This window comes from Thamnophis elegans, chromosome 3 (genome assembly GCF_009769535.1).
Source record: "Thamnophis elegans isolate rThaEle1 chromosome 3, rThaEle1.pri, whole genome shotgun sequence".
NCBI classification, from domain to species: domain Eukaryota; kingdom Metazoa; phylum Chordata; class Lepidosauria; order Squamata; family Colubridae; genus Thamnophis; species Thamnophis elegans.
Genome location: NC_045543.1, coordinates 37,995,203 through 38,022,089, shown reverse-complemented (window position 1 = coordinate 38,022,089; position 26,887 = coordinate 37,995,203). Strand labels below are relative to the sequence as shown.

Here is a 26,887-nt window from a genome sequence, read left to right as displayed (position 1 = left end):
CCCATCAACCTTCATCACTCAGAGTGAGCTGCTTTCCCAGCGTCTTCTGTGCTGCGTGTGTCTCTCTCTTCTCCCTCCTAGCCTCCATTCTGGCTCTTACTTTCCCCACCCCATCCCACCCCACCCCCCACACCTCTGCTTCCGCCACGCAGGGAACCTGAGCCGCTCCTTTCCTTCGGGCTGGCTTCTCGCCAGCCTCTCCGCGGGAGGCTCCTCAGCGACCCCTGTGAAAAGGTTCTTCGACCCCAAAAGGGGTCGCGACCCACAGGTTGAGAACCGCTGGTTTAGGGGGGAGTTGGTTGCTAAAGGAAGCTTGGCTATCTCGTTTCTTTCTTTTTGCCAACTGCAAATTACATAGCCTAAAAAGTCTCCACTGTTTGCTTGCATGAAAGCTTTTGAAATTGAGTTGAAAGTGGCAGAATCCCCATACCTGCTGAAATTTTAAGATAAAAGAACATGTGAGTTGATTTAAATATCATATAGGTTTTGCCTTCTTAAGAATATTTATGTTAGCCTATTTATTTTTACAAGCACAATTTGTCCACCCAGGGGAATGGCACATATGGTATCCAATGGGATTGATTTCCATGAAATGATGATCCTAGTGGCTGGAGCATAGGATCATAACTGAAGAACTGCTAATTTTCTTTCAGCCCACGGGAGGATGATTCAAGACACTTCTATCAGTCTGAATTTCCCCCCATCCCTGTGCCCCAAGTGTGGTGAACAGATTTGCTTTTTCCCAAAGCATTTCCTTGCAGAATTGCACACATATAATCAAACTGCATCTATTTCAAAGTTAAAGCAGCAGTAGTTTATTGACAATGTTGCTGACTGGCAGGCACTCGCTAGAGAGACACACTGTAGTATCCTCAAGGAGGCAATGCAAGAAAGAACCTTCATCTAAACATACCATATTTTTGCTTCATTGTTCAGGAGACCTGGCAGATTCAATGCAAGGGCTGGCTTCCTACATTTTATCTTCCTGGTTTTGACTGTCTGGTGGCTTGATTTCCTGCTGCTTAGCAACATCTTGACCAATAGGTGTAACAGAAAGCAATCCGATCTGAGGAATATCTACACTGCTTGCCTGTTGAAACTCTGGGGAAAAGAGCTGTTCTACTGCTGCCTCTGTGTTTCCATGGATAATCTGATGAGCGGCATGAATATGCTTTCTCTGAGCCTGTCTCACTGTTTTGAGAAAAAAATGGAAAAAGAGAGAGACCAACAATTTTGGCAAAATTCAGTTACCCTTTTTTCTGCCCTCTCCATAGAAATGCACATATAAAGATAACCATCTTCCAAAGCACAGGACTGTAACCAAACCTATTTCAATGCAATATGGCGTTCTGATAGTATAGACACCCAACCTTTTAGAATGTGCCAGCCATTCTACTGCAAGAGATGTGACATAACTAGCTCTTTCTCATCAAACAAGTACCAACAGACCCTTAATGAAGTAGAAATTATTTCTCTATATTGAACCACAAGCCTAGGCATCTGAAATATAGAATATAATGGTGAGATAAGCATGCAAAATGCAGTAAACAAGTATCACTAAAAGCTAATTCCCAATAATTGTATGGAATTACAAGTATTTCCTCAAAATGAAGATGAACACAATAATATGGAATTACAATTATTTCCTCAAGATGAAGGTTAGCACCAAGGACCAAAGAAATAAAAGTTAACTTCATAACTTAATGATTTCCAAAGTCCTTGAACTTGGGCAGAAAAAAAACAAATGCACAAGTACAAAATAGGTGGTACTTGGCTCAACAGTAGTGCCTGTGAGAGGGATGTGGGTGTCCTAGTGGACCACCATTTAAGTATGAGTCAGCAGTGTGCTGCAGTTGCCAAAAAAGCCAATGCAGTCCTAGGCTGCATCAACAGCGAGAGATACCATCAAGATCATGAGAAGTGATAGTACCACTGGTATACTGCACTGGTAAGACCACACCTGGAATATTGCATTTAATTCTGGACATAAAACATATGCTGAGGTCCTAGAGTACAAAGAGGAGTAACAAAGATAAGGGACCTGGAGGCTAAATAGTATAATGAATGGTTAAGGGAACTAGGCATGTTTAGCCTAATGAGACCTAACGGCAGCCTTCCAACAATTGAGGGTTTGTCATAAAGAAGGGGGTCGATCCATTCTCATTAACACTTGGGGGCAGCACAAGAAGCAATTGGTGAAAATTCATCAAAGAGAGATCCAACCTGAAAGTAAGGAGAAATTTCCCGACGGTGAAAAGAATTAATCAGTGGAACAGCTTGCCTCCTGAAATTGTGGGTGTTCCACTGCGGGTGGTTTTCAAGAAAAGATTAGACAACCATTTGTCTGGGATGGAATAAGGATTCCTGCCTTGATCCAAATGATCTGTGCTTTGCATTGGCACACAGCCTGGTTGTACAATTGCAAAGATTAAAAAAAACCTCTACAATTTTAAGTTATAGACCCCATTACACAATTATTGGCAGACTGAACCCAATAGATTCTGTTTCTTTGCAAAATTTATTTTGGTTAACATGTTTTATCAAGGACCAAAGTTACCCATCATTTGCTGGAGGTTTATTGATAATCTACTTACCTTGAATTAATTGTTCAGTAGATAAAGCATTGCATAGAACAAAGCAGCCAGAATACAAATTAACAGCAAGAGGTAAAAAGGTGCTCTTTTCCTCACCTTTCTCCTTAATGGTCATTTTTTTCACTTCAGGGATCAGGAAGCTATAAACTAGCTCTGCCACAATCTCTTCAGACTGTAAATTACTCTGGCTACAGGGGGGGAAATCAGATAAATGAAAATGGTTACATTTTTGACATTTTTAAAAAGTTAGTTTCTCTTTCATACCAAGAGTATGTTATTCATGTACCAATCAATGAGACAACCTCACCATCTGTTCAAATAACGCAGGTAAAAGCATCTGGAAAAAGAAATATTCTTTGGTCCACATTTATTTCAATCCTATTACAGGATCAGTAACATCTCATCTTCATACACAATTATTAAAATGAAAAGAAAAAATATTGCTTCAGGAAAATGGAAGAAACTGAATCACATTATTTTCCATGAAGAGAGAAGGGAGATCACTTTAAAAATGTACAGGTGATAGCCTGTTAACTTCAAATCACACAAGGAGTGAGTTAATAGAACAGATTATTTGAAAGTTCAGAAAAGAACTTTCAAAAAAGAAAAGAAAGATTATTGAGCACAAATGAACACAAAGAGAGATTTCCCAAAGAGTCTGAAATTCAGGGGTTGGTTTTGTTTTGTTTTTTTGAATACCCATACTGTACACACAGAGATAGAAAAATTGTTAAAACATTCATTTTGTTTATTATAAAAATCTTATTTATATGCAATTAGTTAGCTCTAGACCAGAAGATCTGCCGTTATGGTACCATAACCACTTTTGTTATGTTCACTTTATAAATGCTATTTCCTCCGGAGCACATACCGTGTTTCCATTTCATAAGCAATATTGTTGATTTCTACAGCTATTCTCTGAATCTCTTCCCTAGATTGTTCTTCAGCTGTATTCTCCATGCTGTTCAAGATAACGTCTTCTAGATATGAATCAACTGTTTTTTGGTGTACTTTAACAACCTGAAAAAAACTGAAATCAGAATTTTTCCCCACTGCTGTAAGCATATTTATATTAGGAATAATTTATTATTTGGATCATTTTTCACTATTCTTTTTCTTTGGAATTGTCCTGCTTCACTCACTTTTTATACTACACATGGAGAACATAATCTACCACATCAGACTCCTGTTCCTTTCAATAGTCTTTTAATGAATGTTTCTAGAGCTAATTGTTTAAAAATGTACAACATATTCAATATGGGATAGTAAATTCTGCCTTGAGTTAAGTTCTGGAAGATATCAAGAATGTCAAGAATATAGCCCATTAAATGGCTCTTGTGATCTGCTGTCACTGGGACAGAGTGTGGGATGAGATTTTGTTATATTGTACTACATTAATTTATTTGATTCTTTTTGTTACTTTTTATTGTTTTAAGGTTTTATATTTTGTAAGCCGCTTTGAGTTGCCATGGGAGAATATGGTGGCAATATAAATCCAATAAACAAACAAACTAACTAACATTTCCATACACTTTTCTTGATAATAATACGTGTAAATTGTCATTTGGGGGATATTTTTTGCCTTCTCTTCCTAGCCAAGAGGTCTTCCCAGGTGGCCTACATTCAACACTAACCCATTGACAACTCCTAGGTCTCTAAATGAAGTAAATCCTCCTTATTGATCTTACTGTTGTAATGTTTCCTATTGGTCTTGTGTAAATAAGTAATTGTACTTTAATCACCCTCTCTGAAATACCCCACTACTATTGTGATGAAATGCAGAGCATGAGCCAGATTTAATCCTCCAATGAAGAGGCTAAAGAAGCATTTAGTGGAAAACTGGATGATGTGAGATGAAGATGATAATACAATGCTACTTCAGCTGTAAGTTATGTCCACATTCAGCAGTTTGACTTCCTCCTTGTCGTCTTCACAGAAACATTACCTCTGCACATACTAGACACAGGATTAAGGCATATTGGTGAGGTAATCTGAACAAATTCAATTGTGCCATGGCCTATCTTAAACCCCCTTGAGCATATTTAATAGTATTTCCCACACTTGCCTGTCTAAAGATCTCATCCTCTTCACGTCTGCGTCTCTCTTCCACCTGTCGACGTCCACTTTCCTCTGCTTCCCGCATTCGGCGCTGCCTTTCTGCTAACATAGCAAAAGCATGGATTCTCCGCTCATCCTGTAGTCGAATCAGTTCTTTAGAGAGGAAATCCAACATATTTACAAGGACTCTTCCTTCTACACGAGCCAAATGCTTTTCCATGAGAGACATCTAAGGAGAGTACAGGAATATCTCATTCCTATTTAATTTGTTTATCATTTCAATAATTTTATCAGAACTAATGTTTTAAAAAACCCTCTACATTATACTAAAATGTGAGTCATAAATTCATCAACCTCATTTTGAATGAGATTGATGTCCAAGCCTTGAATCTGACACCAGAATCTGACACTCTGAGGGGGGACTGAAATTATGTTAGTTCTGATATTATGAAAATAACCAGGCTTTCCTGAACAATATAAGTCTTTACATATTTTCACAAATAACAATTGGCTTCCAAAGTTTTCCTCAGAGGTGCTAAACAATATAACAACAAAAAGTAGATATTGTAAATTTAGAGAATTTGATAGTTATGCTCTATGTTCTCTAATGATTTCTCAGCTCAGTTTACCTAACTAAGCCACTACAAAAAATAATTGGGGAATAATTCTGAGATGTTTAAACATTAGCTTCATTTTTTTCCTTTTAATGTTTTAGCTTAGTTTTATTGTAGTTTTTACAAATATTTCATAGACATTTGCTCTTTAATTCACATAACAACATTGAAGAACACTAGAATATTTATTTTTAATATTTCAATTTTGATGTTGGACTGAACAGAACAAGCGATTTCACAGGGATGTAAAATTATAGATTGATGTACCATAGGAATGAACTTCCCTAACACTCATCACAACCTTCTAACTATTCTAATTAACACCAAAGACTGAAATTGGTTGAAAACTCTGCCCTGAATATTGTATTCTTCCCTAGATGGGAAGTTGCCATCATCAACTTCTGTTGCATATATTTTGCAAAAATAATTTACTATAAAATCAATTATCTCCATTTATAGCCAAACCTTATGTTCATGCAAATCCCGCTGCCGTTGTAAGGCCAAAGTCACTTGTTTTTCAGCCTTCTTCAACAACTGTCCATCTTCCTGAAGTGCATGTGTGGTGCGTAACTCACAAATCAATTCTAGACGCTTTTCCTTTCCTTCAAACATCTGTTTTTAATATTGAGAAATCCAAGAACATGATTGATTTAAGATAAAGTCACAGTGAATGACATCTTCCAAATTTGCTTAACTTTTTAAACAAATCTTATATATAAATAAAAATGTAATGGTTGTTTGTTCAAAATCGCTAATCTCCGTTCTTCACTGATTGCTTTGAAATTTTGACACAATGTTGCATTCGAATACGCAAATGTTTTTATATACGTATATTATATAGATGTCACACCTGTGACAGGTAAAAACATGATTTTTTGTAAAATCATATTTTTTTGAAAACCAGCGCCATCTGGTGGACATAAAAGCAACACACACCATACTAAATATTTCATGATTCCATTTCAATGTTTCCACCGCCATCTGGTGGACGTAAAAGCAACACACACTATACTAAATATTTCATAATTCCATTTCAATGTTTCCGATTGCATTGTTATATCGAATTTTCATAGATTTCAAATTATTTTCATTTTGATTTAATTATTTGTGACATTGAGTTGGAATTGAGCTGTGTCGTTTACCATAGCATTCATTTAGTGAGTATAGTATATTCGGAACAGTTCGGCCTCTCTCCAGCTTCGTCCCGATGGTCCCTTTATATGTGTGGCTGGGCTGCGGCCGCACCCTTTCCTCTTTCCCCCCTTCTCTGACGAGCTTCGGCCATTTCCGCCAAGGGCAGCTGAAGCCCTTCGGCCTCTCCCTCCCCTCCTCTCTCTCCCCTTCCCCGGGCCTTTGCTGTCTGCGGCGGGGCGCCACCTACGCCATCCCTCAGTCGCCTCCCCCTGCTCTTAAGTCGGCCTACCCCCGGCCAGCCCAACGGAGCTCCAGAGGAGGTGGAGGTGGAGCGTCTCCTCAGCCCAGCCGTCCGCGCGGTCTCCACCCCCCTCACAATGAGCCAGCTATGGCCTCGCCAAGGCAGCTCCAACGGAGCGGCAGCGGTGGTGTCAGCCTGAGGTGCAGCGGGGCTGGGGCGGCCCCTGGGTGCCCCGTGATGTGGCACACCAAGGACTTCTCCTCCTCCGAGATCCTGGACGTCTCACTCTCCCAGGCCACCACCTTGGGGGAGCCTGAGCGCAGCTCCTCCAAGGAGATGCTCAACAACTTCCACGAGGCTGACAGCCCCGGCGCCGTCTCCCCCAACCATTCTCGCCTGGCCCAGCAGCAATAAAGGCCTGACCAACGGCAGCACCCACCTGCCGCCCCACTACGCCCAGACTGGGCCACAGCAATGCGTGGCCGGATACAGCTAGTTTATAATAAAAATATTTTAATGAAATGACAGTAAAACATACATAAATATATAAAATACAGCAACTCATTCTTATGGTTTCTATTCTTTGTCAGGATACCCAGATAGAGTCTATGTAAGATCATGCAATATTGGAATTCAACATTATGCAAACACAAGCAATAGAACAAAGTCAAACTAGAGTCTTGGACTTAAGAGAGCTAATCTCAATAAACTTAGAGAGAGCTTGGGTAAGATTCCATGGATGAGAATCCTCAAGTGGAAAACAATTCAAGAAGCTTGGAAAATTTTGAAAAGATATTATAAAAGCTCAGTCTAGCACAATACCAATGAAGAAGAAAAATAACAGCTATCAAAAGAAACCAGCATGGCTGCATAAAGAACTCTCTGACAAACTGAAAGACAAAAAGGACAAGTATAAAAAGTGCAAAGAGGGACACATAACTAAGGCAGAAAACCAGCAAACAGCCTGAGGCTGCAAAGATCAGGCTCATAATGAACAAAGGCTTGTAACAAAAGTAAACATTACAAAAAAAGCTTTTTCCAACATGTTAAAAACAAGAAAAAACTCAAGGAAATGATTGGTCCATTAGTGCGAGACAGTGGCAAGAAGGTGACAAGCAACAGGGAGAAAGCAGAACTACTTAACTTGTTTTTTTGCATGTCTTTACACAAAGGGAAAAAACAGTCCAACCTATCAAAAACAGCACCGCAAAAAACATATTAGGAACACAGGTTAAATAGGGAAGAAAATGGAAAACCTGTGTACCCTAGACAAGTTCAAATCACCAGGACCAGATGGATCTCAGAACCACTGAACTATATCTTTCAAAGATCCTGGACCACCGGGGAACTGCCAGAGGACTGGAAAAGAGCTGATATAGTTCCCATCTTCAAAAAAGGGAAAAAAATAGATCCAGGAAACTACAGACCTATCAGCCTGACCCTGTGATGGGTTCCGGATCTCGGTGCAACCGGTACGGTGCAATGGGGCTGGTAGTCCACCACATGCACGCATGCAGCACATGCATGCGTACTTACCACCCATGATGCTCCAGCTGCTCGGCGGAGCGTCACGCAGGCGCTATACGCTGCGTGGGCGTGTGCTGAAGCCCTGATCAGCTCAAATACAGATAAGGACGGCGGGCAGACGGGTGGGCCCTCGGGTGCACCATACCGGAACAGAACCTGGTGCTCCCAGCAGGCACCGGTACGTCTGTACCGGAGCGTACCGGTCGTATCCCACCACTGGCCTGACCTCAATACCTGAGAAGATTCTGGAAAAGATAATCAAGCAATGAGTCAGCAAACACCTAGAAGCAAACAAAGTAATAACCAAAAGCCAACATAGGTTTGTCAAAAACCTTAATGCATTGCTTTCTTTGACAAAGTGATAAAATTAGTGCACTGGAGGAATGCCGTGGATATAATTTACTTGGACTTCAGTAAGGCATTTGATAAAACCTACTATTTGATAAGATAGAAAATGTGGGTTAGACAGCATCACCACCACATGGATTTGTAACTGGCTGACCAACCACACTGAACGTGTAGTCCTCAATGGAACAGCATCTACATGGAGGGAAGTATGCAGTGGGTACCCCAAGTCTCTGTTTTAGGCCCAGAACTTTTCAACATATTCATCAATGATTTGGATGAGTGGATGGGGAATTTGCAGACAATGCCAAGATGGCAGGAATAGACAATACTCCAGAAGATAGGTTTAAGATTCAGAAGGAGCTTGACAGACTTGAACATTGGGGCTATCTAACAAAATGAAATTCAGTGGTGAAAAAAGTAAGGTTCTACATTTAGGCAAGAAAAATAAAATGCACAGGTACAGTATCTGTGCTATCTCATTCAATTGTAGTAACTGTGAGGGGGATCTTGGAATCCTAGTGGACAATCATTTAAATATGAGCCAGCAGTGTGCTGCAGCTCCCCAAAAAGCCAACACAGTTCTAGGTTGCATAAACAGAGGGACAGAATCAAGATTACGTAAAGTGTTAATACCACTTTATAATGCCTTGGTAAGTCCACACTGGGAATACTGCATCCAATTTTGGTTGTCATGATGTAAAAAAGATGTTGAGACACTAGAAAGAGTGCAGAGAAAAGCAACAAAGGTGATTAGGGGACTGGAGGCTAAAACGTATAAAGAACGGTTGCTGAAATTGGGTAAGTTTTATTTAATGAGAAGAAGGACTAGGGGTGACATGATATCAGTAATCCAATATCTCAGGGGCTGCTACAAAGAAGAGCGAGTCAAGCTATTCTCCAAAGCACCAGAAGGCAGGTCAAGAAGTAATGGGTGGAAACTAATCAAGGAGAGAAGCAATCTAAAACTGAAGAGAAATTTTCTCACAGTTAGAATAATTTATCAGTGGAAGGGCTCATCTCCAGAAGTTCTGGGTGCTCCAACACTGGAACTTTTTAAGAAGAGATTGGGCAACCATTTGTCTGAAAGGGTTTGTCTGATAGGGTTTCCTGCCTAAGCAGGGGGTTGAACTAGAAGACCTTCAAGATCAAAACTCTGTTATTCTATTCTAGCCACAGAAGAGTAATTTTGGGTATTTTTCCTCAACACTCATGAAAGTCTTACTTCTTCAGGTTTGCAGCTGTGGAAAAATAGAATGAATGAAAGAAGTAGAATATGTTGCTTGCAGTGAGTTTAAATTGTTCCTGCAGCATGCAGCATTCAGTCCATAAGTCATCCCCAGAAATATATAGAAATACATATATTCCATCATATAATATTTTAAGAACTGGAAAGAAAAGAAAGCAATTACAATAAATGGCCTTGTTTTCCCTCATTGCTACCTACTGGGCAGCTCCTTAAAGGAGAATCCATATACATTAAAAAATTAAGCTCTGAAGAACCTCAGAAGTAAATATGTGTGTCAAAATGTTAAAATACACCTTAATTTCTGTTTCTCCTCCCAATTTATCAATCTGTATTGAGAAAGAAAGCCATATGTTCAACAAATAATCATGCATACTTTTAACGATAGCTGTTCATATTGGATGAATTAATAGGAATTAATTAAGATCCTTATTTATCTGTAACACAAAAGAGGAGAAAGCATACAGGTACTTCTCACTTATCAACTGCCTCATTTAATGACTGTTCAAAATAATAATGTTAAAAAAAGCTTTGCAACCAATATTTGCATTTATGAACATAGCAGCACCCTGTAGTCGTGATTATCATTTGTGTATTTCACTACTTGTGGCAAACAGAGTTAATAGAGAAGGTAGAAGTAAAATTGTAAGTCGTGTTCATGTGGTGTATCATTTAATGACAATTATGTTTTGCTTAATGACTGAAGGGGTAGTGTGGTTGTAAGTCCATCACAGTTATGTGATTTTTGTTTAACAATCTGAGTGCTTAGCAATGAAGTTCCATTCAAAAGTGTGGTTGTTAAGCAAGGATACTGGGACATCAAAGTACTTTAGACTGCAAAGGATAAACAAAAAGAATCTTATGTGGAAACAAGAAGTCAGGTTTGGTAGCTTATTTATTGTATTTTTAAAGATTTATATCCTACCTTTTCTCCACCAGCTCAAGGCTGCCTACTAGGCCATTCTCTTCAGTTTATTCCAATAACAATCCTGTAGGAATAAGATGTACTTTTGGGTTGCTGTGGGAATAAACTGAACTGGGAAAGCATTAATGGACCCAAATTCTTCTGTATTCCGAAATAGCTTTTAGGACATCCTAAATTACAGTATATGCTCCAATAGCTTGCAGACTATCCTGGAAATGCCCCTATTCTGTTAGGTGCTTCAGGATTCTGTTCTTTTAAACCATGTTTTCTTTATATCAGGTTGAATGTATACTTCTTCCTTGAATTTTCTATTTGTCAAAGAAGAGCCAAGGTGGCGCAGTGGTTAAATGCAGCACTGCAGGCTACTTCAGCTGACTGCAGTTCGGCTGTTCAAATCTCACCGGCTCAGGGTTGACTCAGCCTTCCATCCTTCCGAGGTGGGTAGAATGAGGTCCCGGATTGTTGGGAGCAATATGCTGACTCTGTAAACCGCTTAGAGAGGGCTGAAAGCCCTATGAAGCGGTATATAAGTCTAACTGCTATTAACCATTCCTTGACAAAATTCTTAATTTTTCAAACTAAATCTGCATTCAGGGTACGATTGTACCGTATTTCCCTTGTTTCACCTTCTTCTTGTCCTAGGTTTAACCTTACCAGACAGCTCCAATATAATTAAACTGGCTTTCTCATTACCTATCTGATTACCTTATTTTTTTCTTCTAATAAATACAGTATTCAGTTGTTGCTTTTATATTTTTGTTTTTGCCTCCAAAACTATTTTATTACCTTCAAAATCTATTCAAATTTATTGTGGATAAATCAGGGTAAATTACAGTATTGACCAATCATGATCAGAAATGAAAATCTGAAATTATTGCAGAATAAATAAGGTTTCTCATGGTTACTGAATTCAAAAAAACATTTATACCTTCTTCTTTGCTCCTTAAGCTACTACAGAGTTTGGAATACAAAGGAAAAAGGAATTAAAACAGACTAACAATGTTAAATCATTATTTCCCTTTGTAGTTATGTAAGTTTGGATCCAAATTAGAATAGTTTACTGTAAAATATGGCTTCAATTGAATGGAAATAAGTAGGTCAGGGTTGAATGAGGAATCCTTGGTGTTCTCTGAGCTTAGTTGGAGGTATTTTATTACCCAACTAGGTAACCTCATCAGTGCTAGTGATTATGGATTTGCTGCCTGCTTACATACAGTAGCTTGCCTGTAGGAATCTGCTTTTCTATTTTATAATTCCTGATTAGGCTATTGTTTTTTGCTTGTTTGTTTGCCTAGTATTATTCCTTGCTTATCTGTATGTTGGTTGTTGGAGATAATGTGTTCTGGTTTTTTGTTTCCTTCTTAGCTTTGTTGTTGTCTCTTTTGAATGGTGTATAAATGTGGTTTATCTCTATGTGTTTATTGATATCTGATTTGTCTGAATGTTAAGCTTTCAGGCATTCCTTACGGTTTTGGGGTTTAGTTTGGTATAGTACATCCAGTTTCCCAAATGACACGATAGTTGAATCTGTCCATGTGTTGTGAGGTTAAGCAATTTAATTGTGTCTTCCAGCTGTTATTTGGTTTTATGGATGCATTCTTATTACTCTTGTGCCTGTCTGTTCTACATAGTGGTTGTTATAGTCACTGTTACCTCTTACACTGTATGTTGTAGATGACTTGTTTTTTTTCTTCTTGCGCTACTGGGCCATTTAATTTACTAAAGGTATTTAGGAGGATATTAATTGCTCTGTGTGTTATGACAATGCCGTGTGGTTGTAAGTCTGTTGATTGTTTCTGATGTGTTTTTGATGTATGGTACTGTTATTCTTTTTATAGCTTTTTGGTTGCGCTGTAGGGCTTGAGTGGCTAGGCAGCTTTTTCATAAAGTTATATGGGTGTTCATTTTGTTGGAAGATGTTGTATAGGTGGTCATTTTCCTTTTTCTGGGGTTCTGGGTGGTTGCAGTGCATTTTTACTGGCTTGAATAATGTTCTTACACAGTTTCTGTATGTTGTGGGAGGATGGGGGATATATAACATATAGTTTCACGTAAATATCTTAGTTGATCTAAACACCATTCTAAAGTTTATTGTGCCTTCAAACAATTGGAAGAACATGATTCATATGGGTTAGCGTGCAGATATTGATTTTTTTCTTTTTAAAATGGTTTAATATAAACAGTTGGGAGACAAATGCAAATATTGACAGAATCTGTCATCAAGATAATGGATGCCACAAAACAAAACTTACCATGTTTTGGATAGCTCTGCCTCGTATTAATTTCTGTAGTATAATTATAGCCAATTCTCTCTCTTCATCTATCTTTAAAAGAAAACAAAAGCATTGGGAAATATGGCAATAAGCTAAACCATCTGTTTTCAAGGATTATGTCTGGTCTGATTCTGGATAAATTAGTTGGTACATTTCACTAAGAGATTTGCCCATATTCTTACTGGCATAGATAAGAAGAGAAACAATTAGTGTGTCCAAGTGAAGGTGGGGAGTACAAACAATAACTACGTAAAGAAAAGTAATAACATTAAGAGTAATAAGCTAAAGAAGCAGATCTGGTTGCTCAGTGCTCATTGTGTTAAAGAATTTCTTCCTTTTTCTTCTCTCCTCAGTCTAGGATAGAGAAAACAAAGCATATTTTTCAATTTCTTTTTTTCTGATTGGAAAAGTATTATCGATTTCTTAAAATGCTTGGTTTTGCTTTCTTTTAGTTGCAAAATTTCCAAAGAAAAGAATGAAAAAAGTATTTTATGTTCCAATAAATCAGAGAAGAACTGAGTGACTTTTCCCTGGTCCGTTTCTTATTTCTCCAAAATAAGCAGTCAGTTTACAAAAGTGAACAGATAAGGGCAAGTAATTCATGTTCATTTTTTTCCTGACTGATCAGAAATAAATCACCTTTTCTGTTATCTTCTTACATTTCTCACATGAGAACATTCTCTGCAATTGCCACTTCTCCTTTTTCTTAAACTTGTTGTATCAATTTGTCTCTCTATATTTCCAAACTAGGGAACTGTACATTGAAGGCTAAGATTTTTGTGTTAGCTTTTAGACTGCTAACTGCTTTAGATCTCTCTTAGTTTAAAGTATTGAATATCAATTATTTGATTGCTTGTAAATCATTACCCTCAAATATTATTTAATAATTTTGATTGATTTTTAATTAAAGTTTTATTTGTGGATTTCAAAAATGTATGATTGTTGAATAAACTACAGGGTGTTATCCCAACCATTTGTTACTGTGCAAAAATGTTAATAAAGGAGTTGCAGGCTTTCTATCACCAATAAACATATTTGTTAGATTGCAATAATGAAGAACTATTAGAGCAGTGGGATCCACTAGAGGCCAGAGAAGATTCTCTCAGATCCAGTTATTAAGAGCTCTTGTTAAACTAAAATTCATAAGGAGTGAAGCTTCTGTTTGGGCTTTAATTTGCATTTGGTAGCTAAAATTACCACACAAGCTAAATCCTGCCTTAGTCATGAAAGCCAGCTGAGTGACTTTGGGCCAGACATTCTCTCTCAGCCCAATGCACCTCACAAGATTGTTGTTGTGAGGAAAATAGGAAGAGGAAAGTGTGTTGGATATGTTTGCTGCCTTGAGTTATCTGTAGAAATGATAAAGATGTGCAAATAAATAATAAACAATTAGCCAAATAGTGACTGCTAACAATACAAAAGATAAACTTAACATTGTCTTTAGGAAGTACATATTGGAATTAAAATTAAAGGAGAATCAGAGTAATAAGAAATGTAACAGTAAGTGGTGATCTGAATAGAGGAAATTCAACACTAAAGGAGATTAGGAAGGAAAAGAGGCAGCAGTAAAAGAAGCATAAATATAACAAAGTAAACTAGATTTCATTCAGAAGACCACTGATTTTGGGATTCTGTTATCTGACTCTTGGTGGGCTGCGACTCCCCTTTGGACCAACCCAGCTTTTTTAGTTTGAACATCCTCTCATCCTGACATGAGAACTGGCTTTCTTCCTCCTAATTACTACTGCCATCTTGTGATTGTGACCTTGCTTTGTACTTGTACTTCTATTCCCCCACCTCCACCCCGCTTCATCTGTGCTACTGGTTTTTATCCTTCTGAATTTAGTCTGAATGAAGTCTGAATTTATATCTGATGTAAAACCTGATGATGATCTCATCTACCGTATTTTTCAGAGTATAAGACCTACCAAGGTTTTGAAGAGGCAATTTTTTAAAAAAAAAGTTTTTGCACTCTGCTGATCTCCCAAAAATGGCCCATTTTTCACAAAAATTGGCATTTTGCTCCCCAAAAAAGGGCATGAATAGCCTTTAGGAGGTTTGTGGAGTGCTCCTGGGGGGTGGACCCCTTCATAAACTAGCAAAAAATGTCCTGTTTTTTGCAAAAACAGGCCCATTTTTTAATGAAAAAAGGGCATGCATAGCCTTTAGGAGATTTATAGACTGTTCCTGGGGGCTGGGGACAAAATTAAGCAAAAAATGGCCCGTTTTTCACTCATTTCTGCTCTCCCCAGCCCCCAGGAGCACTCTGCAAGGCTCCTAAAGGTTATGCGCGGCCATTTTGGTGAAGGGGCGGGTTTTTGGGAGGCAAAAAATGCTGTATTCAGTGTATAAATGCACTCAGATTTTCAGCCTCTTTTTTGAGGGAAAAAGGTGCCTCTTATACTCCAAAAAATATGGTATGTTCTTCTAACCTGTAACCATGTGCAGTAATAGGTTCTACCGGTTTTTAGAACTAAGCCAAGCTTTCACAATCAACACTAAACCTACTAGTGATGGTGTTTCCAGTTCTGGAGTGGGTGGGTGAGGCACAATCTTTGCTAATCTCTGAAGAAAACGTAGTGGCTTGCGTGGCTGTTTAATATGATATTTCCTGTCTTGCAGTATCTGGAAAAGTTGTATAATATAAAAAATCAGTCTATTTAATTGACCCCAACATTGTTTTCTTATATATTATGTTCACAGTAAATAAAATTATTCATACATTTTACTATATTTATAGAAAATTTCTGATACTTGAAATTTCCTATATTTTACAATCTAATAAAAAGGAATTTTGAGGAGCGAACCTGGAGAAAATGTAACATTCTTTCCCATTTTAAAGGACTGTATGAAATAGAAATGAAAGCAGGATGAGAGAAGACAATATAACTCTGAAATTAGCAACAAATAACAATTTGGCATATTTTGGATCTGTAATTTTTCTTCACTTCTTCTACAAGTAACATTCCCCCAAACCAAAAAGACTACTTATATTGTAGATGCCACGCACCATAACTTGAAATGGCAGTGGCAGGAAATAAAATACCTGGTAAACCTGTGCTAATTCCATCTCTAGTCTAGCAGACCGCTTAGTGAATCCATCTTTTGTGGTTAAGCTTCTGGGTTTTGGAGCTTCAGTTCGGGGCTGTGTAACGGAATCAGGAAGAAATGCTTCTAGTTCAAGTAATCCTAAGAAAAATAGAAGATGAACATAGAGACTAGAAGGTATGTTTTAACATTGATGCAGGAGAACTAACCTCTTTTGTCCAAGATGGCTCCTTCATAAATGGAATTTTTGTCATCTATAAGAGTATTTCTATTTCTTTCAATGGAGAAAAACATACCTTCCAAAAGTACTAGTGCACAGGATGCATATAAATCTAACTCTAACACTGGCAGATCTATGTGGGACACAGTGATCCTGGAATGAATGAATGAATGAATGAATGAATGAACGAACGAACAAATTTGAACATGACTCACCTTCATAGGTGTTGAGAAAGGAATTCTTCACTACATAACGATCTGCATTATTATCTGGAAAGTAGCCAATCCTTGATAATGGAGCATAAGGCTGTGATTCAAATTCAGTGTAGTCCTTAATTACATTTCTTTTCTCTAATTTTCCCTCTACATTTTTCCCCTTGGCTATTAATCTTCTGATTGCTGTAAATAAATTGAGACAAAATAACACCAGTTTTAAATATACCAGTTGACCTCTTCATTTCCTTGAAGACTAGGATTTGGCTACTATTATTTCCATTTGCTAAGAATGGGATACTAAATATCCTTGCATTTTTGTTAGCAGTTTCTCAGAGCAGAAATGTAGTGAATATAAACAGACAATTACAAACACGGTCAACTGCAATGAATTCATGAATTACTGTAAAGGTGCATTCCTAGCCATGCTGTGTTGCATCAATTTTATGAAGCTTGAATCCAGTCACGTTGGTCAAGTGGACAGCTCTAACCAATTATTGTCCTTTTAGACCTTTAGGTATTATCTATGCCAGACCTCTATACTGGAAGTTATTACACTAATTTAATGCTGAGAATAATGAAGCTGGCTTTAAAGATAAGCATTATGTCATGTACCTCCACATATAGCATTTGTAGACATCAAGATTCTTTGACTTTTTGCCAATGAAAAATTACCTTGGCATCCAGTTTCTATAGATTCAATATTATTATCAGAAATTAGGGATTATTTTGTGGATAATAATCAGGAATTATTCAACAATCAATATTGTGATTGGTCTTAGATCCTTTATGTAGAAGCAATCTCATTTTGTTTTGGAAGATTCATTGGTTTTGTAGGTGCTCAGGCTCTTTTCAATTACATAGTAATAGTATGAAAACTAACAAAGGAAAAGAGAATATGCTTGCAAATAGGGTTGTTACTACCAGAGATGAACGCATGCCCATTCTCAATGATGTGGTTTTTTCTCTCTTTCTGTTTCTCAACAAGCCTTCTTGTCAGCGTTCCAAATGTCATGCAGAATTAAATCAGAGTCCAAGGCAGAGCTATCCTTAAAAGTTCCAATTTAATTAGACAAACATGTTGGCACATCTGTGGAAATCCCAAACTTAAAGCTTCCTGGGATTCCACCCAGTTAAAAGTTCATGATCTTATCCCCACACCCATAAATCCATCACATGGTCCAATCTTCTTCAGCCACGCTGGCATTTCCACCCATCTAGTTCTGGTCAGATGCAGAGGTGTGGAGACAAAATATGACCTTGGGCTTCTAGAAAGGAATGACAACAACACATTCCACAATTCTACTCCTTTCTATTCCCCCTTCCAATTACTACACTAATGAAATAGCATAATGAAATAATAGAGTATGTGGCAGGCCAAAGATCCTAAAAAAGGAATATGACTGCAGGCCTGACACTTCTATTGCTAGGAATTTCAGCATTCTTGAGAATATATTTATTATCTAATGATTTGCTTTATACCTTTTATGTGTTCATGTTGAATCTTTTTCACTTTCTTTTCTTTTTCTTGCATAAGTTTAAACCAGTGTTCATCTAAGCAACTGACATTTAATTCATTGTGCTTCTCTTCTCGTTTCATCAGCAAGGCCTTTAGAAGGTTTAGTCTCACTTCTTGAAGTCTTCAAAAGAACAAATATATGTCCATTTATTATAAATATAAATATTATTATATGCCTTATCTGTAAAAAGGAATGATCATGTTCTTTATGTAGAAGATATAAAGTAGATTATCAAGAGAACTTTATATGAAATTCTCCTAAAATCTGGAATTGGAAATAGTGTATAAGAAATTAATAATAACATAATTTAGATGTCTACAACAAATGGCTAGAGTACTGTATAGCACCAATCATGCATTGCCAAAAATGTTTACCGAGACTGCAGAACCCAAAGGCAGATCCCTAAATATCTGACAGGATAATGCACCATTAGTAGACTGCATATATAGCTTAACATGAATTTCTCTTATGCTAAGTGTGTAATCCTATAAATTTTTATATTGCAATATAACATACAATCTCAACAGTGAATATTGTACATAAAAAGAGGACTTTCTATAATCATTATTGGTTTTGATTTTGATTTGACTCATGTTCGCTAAGCAAATTCATTTTCAGGCCTACAAACACTATCAAACTTATTTCTGTTTCCAGTAACGAAGAGAAAAAACCAGTGTATTAGTTAAGATATGGGGCTAGAAATCATAAGATTATGAGTTTTAGTCCCACTTTAGCTGGCTAACCTTGGACCTGCTCTCAGCCACTAGGGAGGAACCAAGGGCAAACGATTTCTGAAACGCCCCAACTGGGAAACTGACAAAAATGTATTTGAAGGCACATGCACACAGCCAGTAGAAATAGTTACTTTGTGGTTTTTAGTTGCTGAAATTTATATTTAACAATGGGAGCTTTAAAAAAGCAAAGGCTTGTGTACCTCCCAAAATCCTTACAGAATGCTCTTGTTGTAAATTAGCACCGTATTCTACAACGAGGCCTTGGATAACATTTAAACTGCATTTAAATGCATCCTGTCTTTCTTTTAAGTGTTTAGCTTGAAGAATTTTAAGAAATCCACAAGCTTACACATATTGTAAGTATTGCCTCTTCAATGTTTTCTTTCAATTATATATTAGTGCTTCAGTTTAGCAGAATACATCAGGCCATCATAAATCCATGAAACCAAATATATAGCATGATGACCATGTACATAATTTGAACTCAGTGTGATGGTCTATGGCTAAGAAGTATTCAGATAACACATAGTTCCCATTATCAAGTCTGCCAAGGATAAGGGTAAGAACACAGAAAGATAAAAATTACCTACTCTTCTATTTCTTCTTCCCGAAAGGCCCACTCTTTTCTCTCCATTTCCTCCATCATTTTCCTCCGTTTTGCAATGTGTGCAGCATCATTCAGTGGTGGAAGAGTGGCCTCCCAGGCTCGTTTCTCCCGGGCTCTTTCAATTACTTCCACTTCTGCCTGAGTTGCTGGAAGGCCATGACCTTGAAAGAACAGGAAACAATAAACAGACAGAAGGCTCAAAATAAAGCACCATGAAGCATAAGAGCCAAAATATTATTATAAATTCTAGTGTAATGCAAAATTCTAAAGCTAAAATTACCCCTTGAAGTATTGAAAAATAAATGATTAGGTCGTTTTAAGCCATCACATCCAATCACTTCCTCATTGCTGGAATCTATAGTAAAGCATCCACCCATTCCTGTCAAACCCTTCTTACTGTTACTAAGCTTTTCATAATATGAAAACTGGAATCTATCTTCTAATAATACAAAACCCTTGTTTTATTCCTCACACATGTTTGAAAAGTGTCATATCCCTTTTCCAGTGTTTTATCTTAAAATTTAAACAAATCAACTTCCTTAGATTTGCTTGGTAATTTTTATATTTTGTTAGGTATGTATGTATATACATACATACTGATGAGAGCTAAATAGCTTGAAATAGATCTATACTAGTCTCCCTTTATTTATTTATCAGCACAAATAAAAAATAAAAAAACACAAATATAACAAAGGCAACAGTAAAAATATTGGGTTTCTGTCGTGATGGACTCTTGTGACGAGCCAATTGACAGATGATGGAAGCAGTTAGCTTCCTCCCATAATTGGGGCTTACCAGGGGTTGTAAAAATCTAATAGATACCTTTCACCCTGGCTTCGCTGATAACGGATAAGAGCCTGTGGCCTAATGGCTAAGAAGTCTGCCTAGTATGTAATATAGCCCAGGTTCAAATCCCAGTAAGGGTATGGCTAGCTGATGAGAGCTAAATAGCTTGAAATAGATCTATACTAGTCTCCCTTTATTTATTTATCAGCACAAATAAAAAATAAAAAAACACACACATATATATACACACACACACACACACACACATACAAACATACACACACACACACACACATATACATACATACATACATACATACATAGGTCTTTGGTTATTCGGGTTTTCTCCTGCGTAAAATTGGAGGTGTCTTGGCAACGTTTCAACTAAGTCTCATTCGTCATCTTCAGGCTTCGTGCTTCCAGGAGCAATGCATATATATATATAACTCTCAGTTATATTTTCTCAACACTAAACTCTCCCAGTTCTTTCAATCTTCTTCACTGAACTTAATTTTCCAGCTTTTGATTGTAATTATTGCCCTGTTACAGGAGTGGGATTGAAAATGTTTAGCAACCAGTTGGTTCTCTGCCCGGTTGCTGGGGGTGTGTGGTCATGGGAGGCATGGCCTCCTGCACCATGGCAGAGGGGGATGTTTCGCCCTCCCTAGGCTCCAAAGGCTTTCCATGAGCCTCCAGGAGGGTGAAAATGGCCTCCCCCAGGCTCTGGAAGCCCTCCAGAGGCTGGAAACAGGCTCATTTACAAACCTCTGGAACTTCTGGGACACCCATTTTGCCCTCCCCAGGCTCTGAAGACATTCCTCAAGCCTCTGGAAAGATGAAAATGGCCTCCCCTGGGCTCCAAATGCCCTCCGGAAGCCAGAAACAGGCCCGTTTCTGGACTTCTGGAACTTTCAGGAGGCCCATTTTTCGCCCTCCCAGAGCCTCTGTTCGGGCCTTGCACTTACCTGGCATGATGAAAGGCCCCTGTGGAGACTGCTGGGAGGGGAGGGGCAGGTTAGGCGGTGCCATCCAGTCCTTCCAACTAATTATATTGTTCACAGTAATGTTTTAATAATATGATTAAGTGAAATAACATCCTAATTTCTTTGTTCTATCCTTGTCTTCTTTTGGGAGCTTGCTTTCTTCTATGTGATTTAGGTATGAAACTCCTTTATTTTATAATTAATGTGAACTTTATAATCAGAGACTATCCAGGATAGCCAAAATCTACAACAATCTTCTATTATTAGAGCTGAATCAAATGTAGATGTTATTGCCATTTAATTTTCTTCTATTTCCTGTTTGTAAATTAGAACACAGTAAAACTCTACATTTTTCTCACTTTGGATAGTAAGATGACCAATATATAAATATGGGGAAACCAGATAATTTCTTCCCTTCAGATGACAAGATTTATGCACTGATGAAGATACTTAACTGTAAAACAGAGTTTTATACATCAGGTAATAATATGAACAAAAAAATATTGTGTGTGTGTACATGTACACAAATTCAAAATAAAAACCGACAGATGAGGTGAGCATAGATTTGTGAAAGTCCACAACAGATCAGCTATACAAACATTTGGGAGCTATGCTTTGCTTCTCTCTTAGCCAACTGTCTATTCCATTCCAGCACATGGATCAGCAGCAGATACTATTTTTATTTGTGCTCCAGTGGCCAAGTTCTAGAAAAGACAGCCAAGTTTCTCATAATACATACGACAGAAATGGAGTAGGATGTCACTATTCTTAAAATCTCTACCTGCTTCCATCACATTTCTGTAACTGTACTACTCAGCTAGTAAATAGTCAATGAAAGGAGAATGATTAGCAGGACGGAAGACAGACAAATAGGGATAGAGCTCCTAACACAAATTAAGTCAATGAACTTTGTAAGTACACTGGCTATTGGAATCGCTTGAAGGCTTAAGTGCCCTCATAATAGATATCTGAGGTTGTTTCTTCTTTGAAAGCAAAAGTTATGAAAGGTCACATCATGGGAGCTTAACTATATTACAGAAAAACATTGTACCCTGTGTTCATCAGGTCTTAAACTCACCCCAAGTCAGCGTGGCAAGAGTTAACAATTCAGGTATTGAACCTGAAGGAACTATGTATTCAGGACTATAGGGGTCTGTCTGAGCTTCGCCATCCCGATAATCTGTTTGTGTTTCCACAGTTCGTGAAATGTGACATGGTTTGTCTTTGGATTTTGCTGGAGTTTGTAACTCTGGCCTAAAATGCAAGGAACCAAACAACATATTTCAAAAGTTCCTACATTATTAAAATAAGATTTTAGTTATGCCACATTATAATATGCTTTTATTGTTGTTATTCCACAATGTTACTAAGGAGTTCAAAAATATTACATTCCATCGTTCCTAAATCTTCTTAATCTTATTCTTTTCTTTTATAAATTATTTTCCTCGTTATTTTGCTGTCCCTGGATTCTGTTATTAATCTAATACATCCCTCTCACACTTGGTTCATTTTCCCAATCTTTCACCTAAGACATAAAGACATGTGTAGTTCATATCAGTATCCCAAAGACTGGGGGGAATCTGTGTGTCCCTCCCTATGCTCAACAATATTTTAGACTATTTTCACACTTTTTAATTTAATTATTAGAAAAACTAATCTCTTGAGATATGGAAAAAACTTTATCATTTCAGTGATTAAACATTAGAGCTAATACTGGCTTATTACTTACTTTGACATTGCATAAACAACGTTCAGTGGAATTGGCTTATCAAATGGAATGAAAGGTCTAAAAATAAAAACAAAATTAAGAATAGATCAATGAAACAGAAAGGATATCTCTTCAGTTATAATTCCCAGGACTGTTATTTCACCAGCAACTACATGTTACTTAACTGACTATTTTTCAATAATTAACTGGTTTTAACCCGTATATGGATATTTTAATTTTTTTATATATACTGAAAACTGCTAAGAGTTGCTTGATTATGATTGGATAAAAGTTTGCTTTAAAAAATAAATAGATATAGAATAACTAGTCTCCCTCAGCTATTACAAAAATATATTTTTTCATTCTCAAATTTCATTTCAAAAGTATGTTACTAAGTATGTGTGTGACAAAATTCTCCAAAATTTCTGACTTATTCTTGACAAGTTTCAGAGAGTAAAATATTTTCAACAGTTGAAAAAAACTTTTAATATTGTAAACAAATAATATTGCTCCTTACAACACACACAGACCTCTTGTAACCTATACAGATTTAACTTTAATGAAGACATCTGATCAAGACGCCCCTGAAGCTTAAGTACTAGGATGGGGAGGGTAATTGAAATTAGGAAAGAATCTTCATTTCTAAAGTATTTTGGGAAGTATTTTGGCAATAGCTATTAATTTGGTCCATGAGATTTAATTTTGCATGCTCCCCACCGTTCAAAATATTTCCAGCGATTTCTTCCACTAACTTCAGGATCTTCATATTCAATTCTGGGCACCTGAAGTGAAGGTGGGGCTCTATAAAGAAAAATAATATATACAAATTATTAGTGAATCTGATGTTTCAGAGAAATGTAACATTCTCATTTATAATGTATCTTGTTTTTTAAAAGTTAGTGGGGCTTCAATGTCAACAACACCTTGAAGTGACAAGGGTGAAGCTTTTTCAAACTATATTTCTTATATACTAGGAACTTTTGTAGCTGGGTCACATTTACATAGCTTTCCTCAATGGATTTGTTTTTCATGTTTTAACAGTTGCTCATTCCAGAGATAGCATTTCTCAAATCAAATTTGAACTGCAGACTTCATGGTTGTAACATCCGTTAACAGTATCCTGAGTCACTGTGCTGTGCAACGTGCAACTTGCAACAACTGCAATTGAATCACAATTTAACTAATATAAAATATAAGACACTTACACCACAAGGTGCTGAAAAGTCTCAAAGCGTTGCTGTGCCCTTCCTCTCCATCTTCGATCAATGAATGGAGGAACAGGAGTTTTTTCTTCCAATTGCACAAAGTACGATGGATAGTGAATCAAATTACTAAACATGGTTTTAAATTCTGGTACTTTCCTCTTTTTATATGAAAAAGACAGAAATGCAACATTATATATTATTATGTTATATCTAAGGCTTAAATACAAATATAATTCATCATCATCATTGGTTTCTTTTGCATAAAGCGCATAGGGCAACAAGTTTCTTCCAATGTATCTTATCCATGGTGATGTCTTTGGCATCTTCAAAAATGAGAGCCCAAGTCTTAATATTTTCTTCTGCAGCTCCTGGATGACCAATGGGCCAGTCCTGTGAGCTCTGAAATATGGGGCCAGCCAGGCAGCTCATGGTGAGGCTGGAAATCTCCGCTGTAGGGGAAAGTTTGTGAAACTTCAGTTGCCAAGTGTCTAAATTTTGATCACGTGACCATGTGGATGCTGCAATGGTTGTAAGTGTGAAAAACAGTGATAATAAGTCACTTTTTCAGTGCCAATGGTCACTAAATGAATTGTTGCAAGTTGAGGACTACCTACATTTCTCTGTACTAAAAAGGTTGGAAATTTCTGTTTATGTAATTCAAAGAAATCATGCAACAATATACGTATATCTACATGATATGTGTAGATATAGGTAGAAACTATGCTTTCTTTTAAAAGTTATATTTCCTATGAAATAAATTTCAAAATACCTAGCAACAGCAAGTTATCTTTCACAGAAACACAAGTACTCTGAGAAATAGTTTTAGACTATAATCACCTACCATTTCATCATGAATAAGATGAGCTTGGACATTTGCTTGTGTATGATCTTTTTCACTTGATAGTTCATACAATGGATCTAAAATATATATACAGAAATGGAAATACTTTAATAAATTTAACAAAATATATTATACTAGACAATCCTGTTAAGCATGTATTTATTCATAACTTATATTCTTTCTAATATGGCTTCAGGTTTAATTTCAAGATGAAACTACCTTGCATACTCTGGTATAAATTCTGATGTAAGAAGTAGGTATGGAAAAATAATTGTGATGATACTTTGGGAATTCTCAGTAGCTTTTATTTATATTTATTTATCTTTTTATAAATGAGGTAGAGTAGAGAAATGCAAAAGCAATCAAGTAACTCAATGAAACAGTAAGCAATGCATACGAAATGCAAGTTAAAATTACTCTATCGGCAAGTATTTGCAAATGAACTCAAACTTTAACAAACAGAACATTATTATAAAGCCAAAAGCAGAAATATCAGAATGTTAGGATAAAAAATTTGTGATTCAGTTTGTCATGGAAACAAGTACAACTCACAATCAAGTCAGTTATAATTATGATATCCATAATGATCATATAAAATGCAAATTAATGATCAGTGCTTATCACATAAATTAATCTTGAGTGTGAATTGTTTATAACAATTACAGTACAGGTAGTCCCCAATTTACGACAATTAAGCCCCAAATTTTCATTGCTAAGCAAGACAGTTGAGTGGGTTTTGTCCCATTTTTTGTGCCACAGTTAAGTGAATCTGGCTTCCTCCACTGACTTTGCTTGTTGGAAGCCAGCTGGGAAGATTACAGATAATGGTAACATGACCCTAGGACAGTCCAACTGTCATAAATACATGCTACTTGCCAAGTACCCAAATTTTGATCACATGACCATGAGGACACGGCAGTGGTCATAAGTGTGTAAACTGATCAAAAGACACTTTTTCAGTGCTATTGTAACTGTGAATAATCACTAAGCAAATGATTGCAAGTCAAGGATGACCTGTAATATACTTATGATGGGCTGAAAAGTCCATAGTAAGGTAATTCTGGTCCTGTTTCTATACAAAAACACAACTGTCCTTTCTCCTTTACTGTACAGGTTCCCATTGGGACTATATGCTCTTGAGGTGGGTTTTATAACTACCAATTATCAGTGACTCTGATTTCAGGACTTTTTTTTACCTATACTTGGTTTAATTAGGATGAGCAATCCAATTTTCTTAGTCCAGAATACACCGAACCACAGAATTACTTCACAAACTGGACTAAAATTGGCTGGCTAGTTTGTAACTCAGCTGGTCCTTGCAAATCAAGTCTGTTTCGTTTCCCGAAAAGTTGACTTCCCCGGCCGCTCTAGAAAAGCAACCCCCATCGGCGTCCCTTTGGTTACCATAGAGGAAATCAAAAGCCCGGTTAGGAGCCATCTTCCTGCGATATCGCATCCCAGTATGGTCCAGCGACCGAACAACGGTCATCGATTGATTCATCTTGCGGCCACCTTGGTCTCTGCCGCCGCTTCGGAAGGTTGTCGGCGCCGTTCACGTAGCAACCGTTTCCACAGCAACAGAGCCGAGCTAAAAGGGCTCGATGTCATTTCCTGGAGCCATACCATAGAGCGGGAGTTGGGAGTGCAAATCGGTCCGCCGCTAAGTAACTTAGGAGTCTGTTCTTGACGCTTTGCCGAGAAGACGAGCAATGCGTCCGTATCAACAAGGCTCCTCTTTCACAATTGGGCGAGTTGAGAAAGGAGCATTTCCATTAAGAATATATTTCTGGGAGAATTTCTCTCGAAAACTCAAACTAGTCGCCCGGAAAACTGAACAGAAGCCACCGGGTATTATAAATTCCAGGATAATGAGCCATCTGTATAAAACATCTACGCACAGGGAATTTGCTTCTAGTCCACTTTTGTGACTTCACGGACGTGCCCACTTAAATCGTCTTCCGTGTTTTGTTTTTGGTTGGCGCCCCATGTCCTGGAATTGTCTTCTCTGTTCTGTTCAGATTCGACGTTGCTTATTATAACATTCTGCTGCCACCTAGCAGACTTTT

At 37.4% G+C, this 26,887-nt stretch overlaps 1 protein-coding gene across 1 annotated transcript; it reads right to left on the bottom strand.

The window, feature by feature from the left end:
• Window positions 1–842: 842 nt before the first annotated feature.
• Window positions 843–26,814, bottom strand: MAATS1 (MYCBP associated and testis expressed 1). Its single transcript, XM_032213980.1, has 17 exons — window positions 26,226–26,814; window positions 24,822–24,898; window positions 23,981–24,138; window positions 23,493–23,576; window positions 22,797–22,853; window positions 22,146–22,321; window positions 19,282–19,459; window positions 17,920–18,077; window positions 16,441–16,623; window positions 16,004–16,146; window positions 15,466–15,582; window positions 12,937–13,008; window positions 5,732–5,878; window positions 4,660–4,881; window positions 3,466–3,614; window positions 2,691–2,782; window positions 843–1,191 (listed from the first exon to the last, which is right to left on the bottom strand). The coding sequence occupies exons 1-17, from the start codon at window positions 26,320–26,322 to the stop codon at window positions 971–973; spliced, it is 2,331 nt and encodes a 776-aa protein (XP_032069871.1). The 5' UTR covers window positions 26,323–26,814; the 3' UTR covers window positions 843–970.
• Between the last annotated feature and the right edge of the window lie 73 nt (window positions 26,815–26,887).

What these genes read in the sequence shown, in the direction of transcription:
- MAATS1 (XM_032213980.1), bottom strand. Translation starts at nt 26,322, where the DNA reads ATGAATCAATCGATGACCGTTGTTCGGTCGCTGGACCATACTGGGATG. An exon ending in GTTGTTTATGCAATGTCAAA is followed by an intron (nt 22,322 to 22,796) that starts GTAAGTAATAAG and finishes CTTGCATTTTAG; the next exon opens with GCCAGAGTTACAAACTCCAG. An exon ending in TCTTGCCACGCTGACTTGGG is followed by an intron (nt 19,460 to 22,145) that starts GTGAGTTTAAGA and finishes TGTTCTTTCAAG; the next exon opens with GTCATGGCCTTCCAGCAACT.